This window comes from Neophocaena asiaeorientalis, unplaced genomic scaffold (genome assembly GCF_003031525.2).
Source record: "Neophocaena asiaeorientalis asiaeorientalis breed wild unplaced genomic scaffold, Neophocaena_asiaeorientalis_V1.1 scaffold150, whole genome shotgun sequence".
Lineage (NCBI taxonomy): Eukaryota > Metazoa > Chordata > Mammalia > Artiodactyla > Phocoenidae > Neophocaena > Neophocaena asiaeorientalis.
The window spans coordinates 12,232,897-12,245,640 of NW_020176571.1; the positions used below are offsets into that span (position 1 = coordinate 12,232,897).

General features: G+C 37.1%; 1 protein-coding gene across 1 annotated transcript in view; it reads right to left on the reverse strand.

The window, feature by feature from the left end:
• The window catches only part of SLC15A5 (solute carrier family 15 member 5), an 83,242-nt gene that overhangs the window by 51,293 nt on the left and 19,205 nt on the right, over positions 1 to 12,744 (reverse strand). Inside the window, 1 exon segment of the mRNA XM_024733010.1 lies at positions 4,917 to 5,137. Within this exon segment, the coding sequence (XP_024588778.1) occupies positions 4,917 to 5,137 (221 nt within the window).

Below are 12,744 nucleotides of genomic sequence, written 5' to 3' on the forward strand. Positions count from 1 at the left end.
CTCTTTCTGATCTTTCATTGTTAGTGTACAGGAATGCAAGAGATTTCTGTGCACTAATTTTGTATCCTGCAACTTTACAAAATTCATTGATTACCTCTAGTAATTTCTGCTCACATCTTTAGGCTTATCTATGTATACTATTATGTCATGTGCAAACAGTGACAGTTTTACTTCTTCTTTTCCAATTTGTATTCCTTTCATTTCCTTTTCTTTTGTGATTGCCGTGGCTATGACTTCCAAAACTGTGTTGAATAATAGTGGCAAGTGTGGACATCCTTGTCTTGTTCCTGATCTTAGAGGGAATGCTTTCAGTTTTTCACCATTGAGAGTGATGTTTGCTGTGGGTTTGTCTTTTATGATTTGTCATATATGGTTATTATGCGGAGGTAGGTTCCCTCTATGCCCACTTTCTGGAGAGTTTTTATCATAAATGGGTGTTGAATTTTGTCAAAAGCTTTTTCTGCATCTATTGAGATGATCATATGGTTTTTATTCTTCAATTTGTTAATATGGTGTACCACATTGATTGATTTGTGTATATTGAAGAATCCTTGCATCCCTGGGATAAATCCCACTTGATCATGGTGTGTGATCCTTTTAACGTGTTGTTGGATTCTGTTTGCTAGTATTTTGTTGAGGATTTTTGCATCTATATTCATCAGTGATATAGGTCTGTAATTTTCTTTTTTTGTAGTATCTTTGTCTGATTTTGTTATCAGGGTGGTGGTGGCCTTATAGAATGAGTTTGGGAGTGTTCCTTTCTCTGCAATCTTTTAGAAGAGTTTGAGAAGGATGGGTGCTAGCTCTTCTCTAAATGTTTGATAGAATTCACCTGTGAAGCCATCGGGGTCCTGGACTTTTGTTTGTTGGAAGATTTTTAATCACAGTTTCAACTTCATTACTTGTGATTGGTCTGTTATATTTTCTGTTTCTTCTTGGTTCAGTCTTGGAAGGTTATACCTTTATAAGACTGTGTCCATTTCTTCCAGGTTGTCCATTTTATTAGCACAGAGTTGCTTGTAGTAGTCTCTCATGAATCTTTTTCCACCCCCTCACTTTCAGTCTGTATGTGTCCCTAGGTCTAAAGTGGGCCTCTTGTAGACAGCTTGTATATGGATCTTGTTTTTGTATCCATTAAGCAAGCCTGTGTCTTTTGGTTGGAGCACTTAATCCATTCACATTTAAGGTAATTATTGATATGTATGTTCCTATTACCATTTTCTTAACTGTTTTGGGTTTGTTTTTGTAGGTCCTTTTCTTCTCTTGTGTTTCCCATTTAGAGACATTCCTTTAGCATTTGTTGTAGAGGTGGTTTGGTGGTGCTGAATTTTCTTAGCTTTTGCTTGTCTGTAAAGCTTCTGATTTCTCAGTGGAATCTGAATGAGATCCTTGCGGGGTAGAGTAATCTTGGTTGTAGGTTCTTCCCTTTCATCACTTTAAGTATATCGTGCCACTGTCTCCTGGCTTGTAGAGTTTCTGCTGAGAAATCAGCTCTTAACCTTATGGGAGTTCCCTTGTATTTGTCGTTTTTCTCTTGTTTCTTTTAATAATTTTTCTTCATCTTTAACTTTTGTCAATTTGATTACTGTGTGTTTCGGCATGTTTCTCCTTGGGTTTATCCTGCCTGGGACTCTTTGCACATCCTGGACTTGGGTGGCTATTTCCTTTCCCATGTTAGGGAAATTTTCGACTATAATCTCTTCAAACATTTTCTTGGGTCCTTTCTCTCTCTCTTCTCCTTCTGGGACCCCTATAATGCGAATGTTGTTGTGTTTAATGTTGTCCCAGAGGTCTCTTAGGCTGTCTTAATTTCTTTCATTCTTTTTTCTTTATTCTGTTTGGCAGCAGTGAATTCTACCATTCTGTCTTCCAGGTCACTTATCCATTCTTCTGCCTCAGTTATTCTGCTATTGATTCCTTCCAGTGTATTTTTCAATTCAGTTATTGTATTGTTCATTTCTGTTTGTTTGTTCTTTAATTCTTCTAGATGTTTGTTCTTTAATTCTTCTAGGTCTTTGTTAAACATTTCTTGCATCTTCTCGATCTTTGCCTCCATTCTTTTTCTGAAGTCCTGGATCATCTTCACTATCATTATTCTGAATTCTTTTTCTTAACGTTTGCCTGTCTCCACTTTATTTAGTTGTTTTTCTGGGGTTTTATCATGTTCCTTCATCTTGTACATAGTCCTCTGCCTTTTCATTTTGTCTATCTTTCTGTGAATGTGGTTTTTGTTCCACAGGTTTCAGGACTGTAGTTTTTCATGCTTCTGCTCTCTGCCCTCTGGTGGATGAGTCTATCTAAGAGGCTTGTGCAAGCTTCCTGACTGGAGGGATTGGTGGTGGGTATACCTGGGTGTTGCTGTGGTGGGCAGAGCTCAGTAAAACTTTAATCCACTTGTCTGCTGATGGGTGGGGCTGAGTTCACTCCCTGTTGGTTGTTTGGCCTGAGGCAACCCGGCACTCAGGCTTACAGTTTCTTTGGTGGGGCTAATGGTGGCCTCTGGGAGGGCTCACGCCGAGGAGTACGTCCCAGAACTTCTGCTGCCGGTGTCCCTGTCCCCTCAGTTAGTCACAGCCACCCCCGCCTCTTCAGGAGACCATCCAACACTAGCAGGTAGGTCTGGTTCAGTCTCCTATGGGGTCACTGCTCCTTCCCCCTGGGTCCTGATGCACACACTATTTTGTGTGTGCCCTCCAAGAGTGGAACCTCTGTTTCCCCTAGTCCTGTGAAAGTCCTGCCATCAAATCCCACTAGCCTTCAAAGTCTGATTCTCTGGGAATTCTTCCTGTTGCCAGACCCCCAGGTTGGGAAGCCTGATGTGGGGCTCAGAACCTTCACTCCAGCGGGTGGACTTCTGTGGTATAAGTGTTCTCCAGTTTGTGAGTCACCCACCCAGCAGTTATGGGATTTGATCTTATTGTGATTGAGCCCCTCCTACCATCTCATTGAGACTTCTCCTTTATCTTTGGATGTGGGGTATCTTTATTGGTGAGTCCCAGTGTCTTCCTGTTGATGATTACTCAGCAGTTAGTTGTGATTCTGATGCTCTTGCAAGAGGGAGTGTGTTTTCATGCTATTAATGACATATGTACAGGTAGTAATTTTGTGTTTTTGTTCCATCTACTATTGTGGAGTCAAGAGAGAGGTTGAATCTGCTAAGTCAGCCTAGCTTTCATGCATTGTTTAGAACAAGGGTCAGCAAACTTTTGTGTAAAAGGCCAGATAGACAATATTTCCACATGTGGATTCTGTTGCAAGTACTCAGCTCTGCTGTTTTCATGCATAAGCAGACATACTATGACAAACAAACAGGAGTGGTTGTGTTCCAATAAAAGTTTATTTATGGATTCTGAATTTTTTTTCTTTTAAAGAAGAAGTTTTTATTCTGTTTGGTTAGAAGGACAGGATCCTTCTAACCAAACAGAAGTTCTATACTTATCCTTTTCTAACAATTGTACTTTCTTCCTTTTTTTTTTGAATTTAATTTTATTTATTTCTGGCTGCACTGGGTCTTTGTTGCTGTGCACGGGCTACTTTCTTTTTCTTAATTGAAGTATAGTTGATTTACATTGTTGTGTTAGTTTCAGGTGTGCCACAAAGTGATTCATATATATATGTGTGTATATATATATATATATATTCTTTTTTGGATTCTTTTCCCTTAAAGCTATTACAAAATATTGAGTATAGTTCCTTGTGCTATACAGTAGGTCCTTGTTGGTTACCTATTTTATATATAGTAGTGTGTATACCAAACTCCTAATTTATCCTCCCCACCCCCCACCTTCCCCTTTGGTAATCATAAATTTGTTTTCTATGTCTGTGGGTACGGACACTGAATTTTGAATTTCATATAATTGTCTTTTGCTACAAAACATTTTTCTTCTTTTGATTTTTTTAAACCATAGAAAAACATAAAAACCTTCTTACCTTGCAGGACATATGAAAAAGGCAGTGGGCTGATTTGGCCTGCAGGTAATAATTTGCTGATCCCTGGTTTAGAGAAGCTAAGAATAAGATGTACTAATTCTCAATGTACTAAGAATAAGAAGGTAGATTCTGCTTTTCCTTCACTACTATTCACTGTATGACCTCCTTGTCCCCTTCAAAATCACTTAATTTTTCTGAGCCTCAGTTTCCTCTTCAACAAATGAAGTAGTTGAATAAGTTAACCTCTAAGTTTTTTCCCAGCTCTATTATTCTATGATTTAAGAATATAGCTCACTCATTAGCCATCTAATTCCAAGGTAGAGGTTAGTAATGCAGAGTCCCAAATTTCTTCAAAGACTTTTATAATCATTTATATTTCTTCATAAGTAAGTGACTCTTTGACCATTACTACATTAAAATTGTATTAAAATCACATATACTTACAAACAGTACTTTGGACTTAGTATTTTCCCCTTGATTTCCTCATAGCATAGGGACTGATTCACCAAGGGAACTAAGAATTGGTAGGGAAAGAATCATTTGCTGATTAGTATTTATACTTAAGAGTACAGTGGGGGGTGGTACTCAAATCAGCCATCTTAGCTACTTGTTAGTACCAGTTTTTAAAGGCTTGGTCAAGGAGGAAGGCAAAACCTTTGGAAGGGAGTAGTTGGGTAATTATCCTTAGATCTCATATTTGTGCATTACTCTTAGGCCTTATGACAAATTCTTTGAAGTATTGTCTGCACCTACTGACAGACATTCGTAGTTCTATAGGAGAAACATTACACCCAGGTCCTCCTCAGGTATGCCTCTGTCTGACCCCACTTAGCTTTTAAAATTAGAGCCTGTAATGTACTTATATGATAACAGCCTAATGAAGTATATGGAAAGCACTTGTTGGGGTGAAAAGAAATGTTCACTTGTTATGTTAACATGCAGTCATTTGGTTGTTGCTAGGGGTAGTATTAATTACCTTTCCTCACCTGCATAAGGCACATTCTGTAGAGGAGCTGAAAAATGAAGAGAGAGAGAAGGGTGAAGAAAAATTTTGTGTCTTCCACATGGAGCTCGCTGTAGCGGCCGCCATTTTTTTCCTTGGCATGGTCTAACCAGCTTGTCACACCTCTGCCAAGGTGGCAATACTGCAGACAGCATGTTTTTAGTGCATTAACAAACACCCCAAAGGTTGTCAGGAGGGAGCAACCTGCAAGCAATTGGAAATATTACATATTAGTAAAGGAACTGTTCTTCAAGTTTCCAAATTGTCAATCAGAAAGATGGCAATTGTAAGGATGAAAGGCAGTAAAGTGACTGAGATGATTTTAGCACCCAAGGGGTTGAATTCAAAGGAGTAAGCTTCTGACAAGGGTTCTGGCATCCTGGTGACCAGCCCAAGGTGGTGCCTGACAGATGATGTAAAAAATGGAAAAGCTAAGATCAGTGGAAGCATATTAAAAAGGGAAGAAAGGTGACAAAATAAAGCACCAAAGTAAAAGATTTCAGAATCTCTCAGAAGCCTCTAACTTGAACACATTAATGAATAAGACAACCTGAAGTTTCATTTACAGCCTTAACACAAAGAACTAGTACTATTTTTTAATATAAATTGCCATATAAATAATCCGCACTTTCCTTGTTAGGTAGGAGGCGGTCTCTTATTTTGACATGTAGATGAAAGGAAATATTTTCTCTGCTTTGACTTTATCCTTGAATTTCAGACATAAGGTTAAACTTTGAACTCTTCAAATGACTTTATGTATGTTGATAGTGTCACTAAAAGTTCAGATTAGATTAGTTGGCTTTTGACTTTTCTAGTAGTTTCCTCTGGGTTTATATGGCTGTTGCTTTAGCATCAGAAGTATTTTATTGCTTTAGATGTTTGCAATCACTTACTGCTAGTGATTTGCAATCTCATCGTTGCTTCTTTTATGATCTTTCAGATTTCACCTTTTCTTTGACTCCATTAGGACTTCCTGATACAATGACAGATAAGAGATCCCGGTTTGGTTAGCAGTTCAGCTGTGCCATCATGATACAACTTTTCATAGCACTCCTTTTGACCAGATAAACCCTTTCACAAATTACCAAGACACCAAACCATGGTTGCAGGATAAACGATAAAGTAAATATAAAAATGTTGGAGTTTCTCCAAAGAAAGCTGCTGTAGAAACTCAGATAATAGTTTGATCATCATTTTAATTATGTTCAAGTTTCCTATAGTAAAATGCTAGGTGAAATGCCTTCTAACCAAGTTCATTTAAATGCCAAAGAGTATTGGTTTTTATATTTAAATAAAGGGTATTTATTAATATTTCTTTTTATGGTTATAGAGTGATGATAGTGATTTGATCTGGTCTTTTCTTTAAGAGTTGTAATAGACCTATTATGTCAGTCTTTGATTAATTGAGGAAGCTGGGAGCCTGGTAGTGGAATATGGAGCCTTTTACCTCTAAGTCACTGAATCCAATCCAGCCCAAATTGGTAGTGACCAAGAGTGATTACAGCAGAGGCCTCTGTGAAGTGCGTTGAGGTCAAGTGGAAGTAGGTCGGGATAATTGCTGGCAGGAGATAGGCTCATATCTACAGTCACTACTGCCTCTTAGTCACTGTGGCCAGACCAGAACTGAGAAGGCCAAGAGAACAGAAGCACCTGTGAGTGACCAAGGTCTGTGTCTCTTAACAAGGAAGTCATTGGGACATCTCTTTACTATTGGAGAAAGAACTTCTCTATTAGGAGACTATTCCCAGCTGTTGCAATTAGTTTACTTAAGATTTTGGTAAGATGAAAACTGAGAATGTCTTGATGAAAGTCTAGAGACTGAATTTGAACAGGTCTGGGCTAGGAGGCTTAACTTCCTGACATTTCCTTCTCGTCTTATCTCTGTTGCTCGTCAACCTGTTCTCTGCTCAACTCTTGCGAAACAATACCACGTAGACAGGAGGGTCATTACTGGCATTGATCCGACTTACTCTGTGCTTTCAAAAAGACTTCATTATTAAACAATAACTATTTTCAGGATGAAGGGTTCTTTCAAGAGGTATTCTCCCCAATTTCCTTCCTATGTTTTAAATTCAGGACTTTATTGAATGTAATATGTTTTAAACTCACTAGTTCTTTTCCATATAAACAAATCGCTCTTTGTCACAAGATAAATTTGGATCTGCTTTTATGCATGATAAATTGATACCTCCAGTCTTATTAAGTAGTTAAATACCACTATCACGGTAGGTAATATCATATCAAAGGTAGTTTGGATTAGCGCTTCTGAAACTAGCTGTGTTAAAAGATAAGTTTTTAAAAAAGAATTCTCAACTATCATGGTCAATACATTTGTGAAATACGATAAAATGGAATACCTAAAAAATAAAATAAAAACAAAGATACAAAATATAAAACCTGATCTTTTGATTATTAGATTCAACAGACATATGGGGTAACTTTCCATAATATTTCCACATGTTTTCTCTCAGTGTCTTTATCTTCTGTGTTGCACACCACCCCATGGACCAAGTTTTGAGTAGCACTGCCTTGAATACACACTTTGAAAAACTAATTTATTTAAAAAGTAAATTTGTACCTGATATGGTGATATGAAGCAGCAAAACCAAAATGGTTAAGAACAAGAAATGATTAGGTATGAATGAGGTCTAAAATTTTAGCCCTCCAAGTGTGCATAATTGATGCCAAACAAATGTGAATGCAATCATTCATTCATTTAACATATTTAGTACGTACCTACTATGTGTCAGGGACTTTTCTAGGCCTTAACAATATAGTAGTGAACAAGATCTAGAGATCCCTGAGAAGACACTAAACAAGCAGGGAAATATTAGGTGAGTTCAATGATGAAAACAAAATGAGGTGATAAGATAGAGACTGATTGTGGGTAGGGTGTAGAGGACACCTAGAGAGTTGAAATTTGAACTGAGGATTGAATAGACTGGAAATAGGCAAAAAGACCTGGAGGAAGCATATATCAGGCATGTCATGAAGTAGAAATGAGAAGGGAGAAGCTCAGGAACAGGAAAGGCCAATGAGGCAGTAGCTCAGGTAGAATGTTGGAAGGAGATGAGGTCTAAGATTTGATTAGGGTCAGACTGTTCAGGCCAAAAGTAAGGAGCTTGGAGTTTATTCTCCATGTTATGGGAAACCATTAAGAAATTTTATGCAGAGTGGACATATGATGTATATTTTTAAAAAGTTACTCTGGAACTCTAGTAGTTGTATGCATAATGGATTTTAAGGAACAAGAGAGGAAGCTGGAATACAGGTAAGAAATCGTGATGACTTGGACATAAAACAGCAAGAAGAGAAGTGAACAGAATGGGATGTGTTGTTAGAGAATCAATAGGATCTTCCAATGTGGGGAGAGGTTGAAGAAATGAGAAGATTTGAGGATGCTACTTTCCTTCCCCTTAAACCACTGGGTTTCGGTGACTTACATGAAGATGGAGAAGACAAGAATGGAATCCGTTTGCAGTTGGGTGAATCAAGAGTTGAGTTTTGGTCAGGTTAAATTTGAGATGACTGCTAGGTAACAAAATCAAAATGTTGAATAGGAAGTCGGATATATGAGTTTCAAGGTGAGGAGAGAGGTCAAATGAAATTGAGCGTTTGGTGTATAGTTGGCATTAAAAGCTGTGGGACTAGAGGTTACTTAAGGAAAGAGGGTGAGAAGAGTGGGGTCCCTAGAATAAATTGGAGGGCTCCCCATTAGGAGACTGTGAGAGGAGAAAAGGTACCCGAGAGCGGACAATGAACTACATGGGTTGTAAGTCAAGAGACAAGAGGAAGTAATAAACCTAAATTGATCAGATGGACTGAGAGGGAGCCAGTAAGTTAGAGCGGTCAAGAAAAGGAGCTATATGGTAATCTGTCTACCCAAAGGGAGCGCCCATTGTCCCATCCAAAGGTAGTTATCCCGAGTGTTAGGAGGGATGTCCCCGTGAAAACCTCTACATCTAAACATCACACCACCTTCCTGGATTAATCTATTAGACTTAATAGAAAACTCATGCCTTCTGTACAAATAATTTTGTGTGTCTTGTAGACTCAGCCTTAAAAAGAAAAATCCATTGTCATTATAATCCCCAGATTGGTTTTCTGCACCAGGAGCAGAAATGGGAAGCTGAAAAAAAAACCTGAAGTGAAAATGCAACCGAAACTTCAAGCTCCAGTTTAAACGTGCATGGCAAACACACCAGGCGTGCACATTTTAAAATAAAACAGATGAGCTATTTTAAATGCTTTGTTGAAAAACTTAAAGATTGTAGCCATTACTATTTAAAAAAGAAAAACTTTAGAAAGCAATATTTCTATTCTTTGTACCTTTAAGTTCTTAGCTCTGACGTTCTGCTCCTCTGACCTTGATCTAATCATGAATATCTATGCTACCTAATTATAATTTAAAAAGCCTACATTGCACTGTAGATGGTAGATGCCCATTTTTTTCTTCTTTGGTCACCTGCCAGTTCTCAAAATTATAGCAGTGGGAAGAAATGCAAATGAAGGCCATGCTTGACAGCTAAACATAATGGAACGCATGGTCCACATTTGAAAAGTTACCTTAAAATAAAAGGTAGCATATAAAAAATCATTTCTTTAAGGTCACCTATGGCTTTGAATTACAGCTTTGAGGAATTTCCAATTTAGTCATCAGAGAGGAAGAAGCCAAAATAAGGATTATATACTTTTCTAGAGGCAAGACAGAGTTTTACTTCATCATAATTGGGTGATCGTATAACTTGGAAATAGAAAACAAAACAAAGCAAAACAACTCCAAAATATTCATTTGATATAGTATTGTGTAAAGTAAACCACGGGTGAACATTTTATATTATAATTTTACTAGCAGCTAATACAGTTTCTTTCTTGTAAATGTCCAAAGGAAGGTTACCTTATCACATGTTAAAATATGTAACATATGGACTAAAGTAGGCTGGCAGTAAACAGAGGTGTTCAGATAGATTTGTATGACTTGAAGAATTGTAGTTCTTTATTCAGATGAATATATTTTCAAATAGGAGATTAGGAAGCAAATGGTTGGATGCCAAATAGTTATTTAGAAAATTCGAATATGAAAATTATGTATACATAATTAGTCACAAAAAATCAGAATTATTTGATAATTACACACTTTAGAATACGTCAAAGTGGTCTTTTGATAAAAGTTTATACTTCCTTTACAGTTTCCTCTTTTTTGCCTTTTTGGGGCTGACAGAGAGGATCTCCCAGACCGTTTTTGCATAATGAACCCATTCCACAGACTACCAGGAGGCTGTGTACTGCCTGGCTGTGATCCACAGAGCACAGAGCTCTGAGGAACAAGGCAGAGGCTTCTGGGGATGATGTTTTCCCTGTTTCACTGCTTCAGTATGTGGTGTAATAAAACGAGCTCTAGCCTGAGAAAAGGTAGGCCTGGGTTCTGGTTCCACTTCAGCCACTGCCTGTGACATCTTGGGCAAGTCATTTAATTCAAGTATGTCTCATTTTTTGTACTCAGTTTAACAATAACAAACACTGAGCATTTACCATATTCCAAGTATGTACACAACACAGGGATTTCTAACTATATTCAGAAATAGTTCAGCACAACACGGTAGGTGAAATGGTAAAGATAGCTCAGAGGGCTTCCCTGGTGGCGCAGTGGTTGAGAGTCCGCCTGCCGATGCAGGGGACACGGGTTCGTGCCCCGGTCCGGAAAGATCCCACATGCTGCGGAGCGACTGGGCCTGTGAGCCATGGCCGCTGAGCCTGCGCGTCTGGAACCTGTGCTCCGCAACGGGAGAGGCCACAACAGTGAGAGGCCCGCGTACCGCAAAAAAAAAAAAATAGCTCAGGATGGTACAGGAGCAGGGGCATAGGACATGGAGTCTAGTCTGTAAAAGGAAATATGGGGCCCTTCTTGCCTACCTCACTGGTATGTGGAGAAATGAAGTAACAACAGTGAATTTTTAAAAATATAACTTATTGCACTGCTGTTACTGGTAGTTGTATAGGTAAGTGGTAGAAACAGTGGTAGCAGTCAAAGTACTACTAAAAGTAAAATGTGTTATTTAGAAATTAAGGTCAGAGTTAAACAAAATAGATGAATATGAATACAGGTAGACTGACTAACCAAAGGGACAGAATAGAAACTCTAGAAATGCAAGTGGCCATATACAAGGGAGGTGGCATCTCAGATTAGTGGGGAAAATACAGACTTTTTAATGAGTGAGGTTGGATAATGTGACAGTCATATGGGAAAAAGATAAAATTGAGTTCACTCATAAAACTTATTCTAATATAATTTCCAAATGGGTCACAGATGTAAAGGTATATATATATATACCAAAAGAAAATATGAATGAATTCCTTTATAATCTGGGAATGAGGAAAACTTTTTCACCATGAATCAAAATCTAGAAGCAATACGGGAGAAGACTGATAAATTTGATTACAAACAAAAACCACACAAAAGACAAAACAAATAAACAAACAATAAGTGTTGTGCATGGATAACAACACAAGAAGCAAAATTAAAAGATATATGACAAATGGGAATAATATTCGCAACTTTTATCGTAAACAAAGAATTAATATCTTCAGTGTATAGAAATCTAAAAATTGAAAAAAATTGGAGAGATTGTAGGGAAATAGTCATTGCCATACATTTTTGGTGGAAATACAATATGGTACAACCACTACAGAAGGGAATTTGGCGATATATAGCAAAATTATCTGTGGATTTACTTTTTGATTTAGTAATCCAATTTGTAGGAATCTATCCTAAAGATCTGCTGGGGAAAAAATGCTAAGAGAGGTATGCACCAAGCTATTCTTTAGAACCTATTTAATGTGGCAGAAGTAAAGAAATGAACCAAACATCCATCAATATAAGACTGGTAAAATAAACAATGGAGTACTATCCAGCTAGAAAAAGAATGAGGAATATTGTTATATACAGTTATGAAGCAATTCCTAGGTTATATTAAATGAAAAAAGCAGGTGAGAAAAGTGTGAATAAAATGCTACTGTTTATAGGAGAAGGGGGGAAATACATACATATACATAGAGATACATACACATATATACAATTTTAGTATTTTCCTTTATTTAAAAAATGAAAGGATGATTCTTTAAAAATATGTAAATGGACACCTAAAGGAATAGAGGGGATATAGGAATATAAGTAGACCTTGTTTGTACATGAATTTTAGATCCATAAAATTATTTAAGATTTAAAACAAAAAAAAAAATTTTTAAATGCTTCCAAGTATTTAAAATTTTCAAAATTTAAAAATACCTCAGGATTTTTAAAGGATGAATGAAATAGATGAAGGAAATTAAGAGGTATAAACTTCCAGTTACAAAATAAATGAGTCACAGGGATGAAATATACAGTGTGGACAATGTAGTCAGTAGCAATGTAATATCTTTGTATGGTGACAGAAACGGTCAAAAGGTATAAACTTCCAGTTATAAGATAAATAAGTACAAGGGATGTAATGTACAGCATGATTAATATAATGAACACAACTGTATGTTATAGACGAAAGTTGTTAAGAGAGTCAATCCTAAGAGTTCTCATCACAAGGAAAACATTTTTTTAATTTTTTCTTGTAGTTTGTATCTGTATGAGGTCATGGACCGTCACTAAACTTGCGGTGATCATTTCATAACGTATGGAAGTCATTTGATTACAAACAAAAACCACACAAAAGACAAAACAAATAAACAATAAGTGTTGTGCATGGATAACAACACATTATGTTGTGTACTTTAAATTTATATAATGCTGTATGCCAATTATATCTCACTAAAACTGGAAG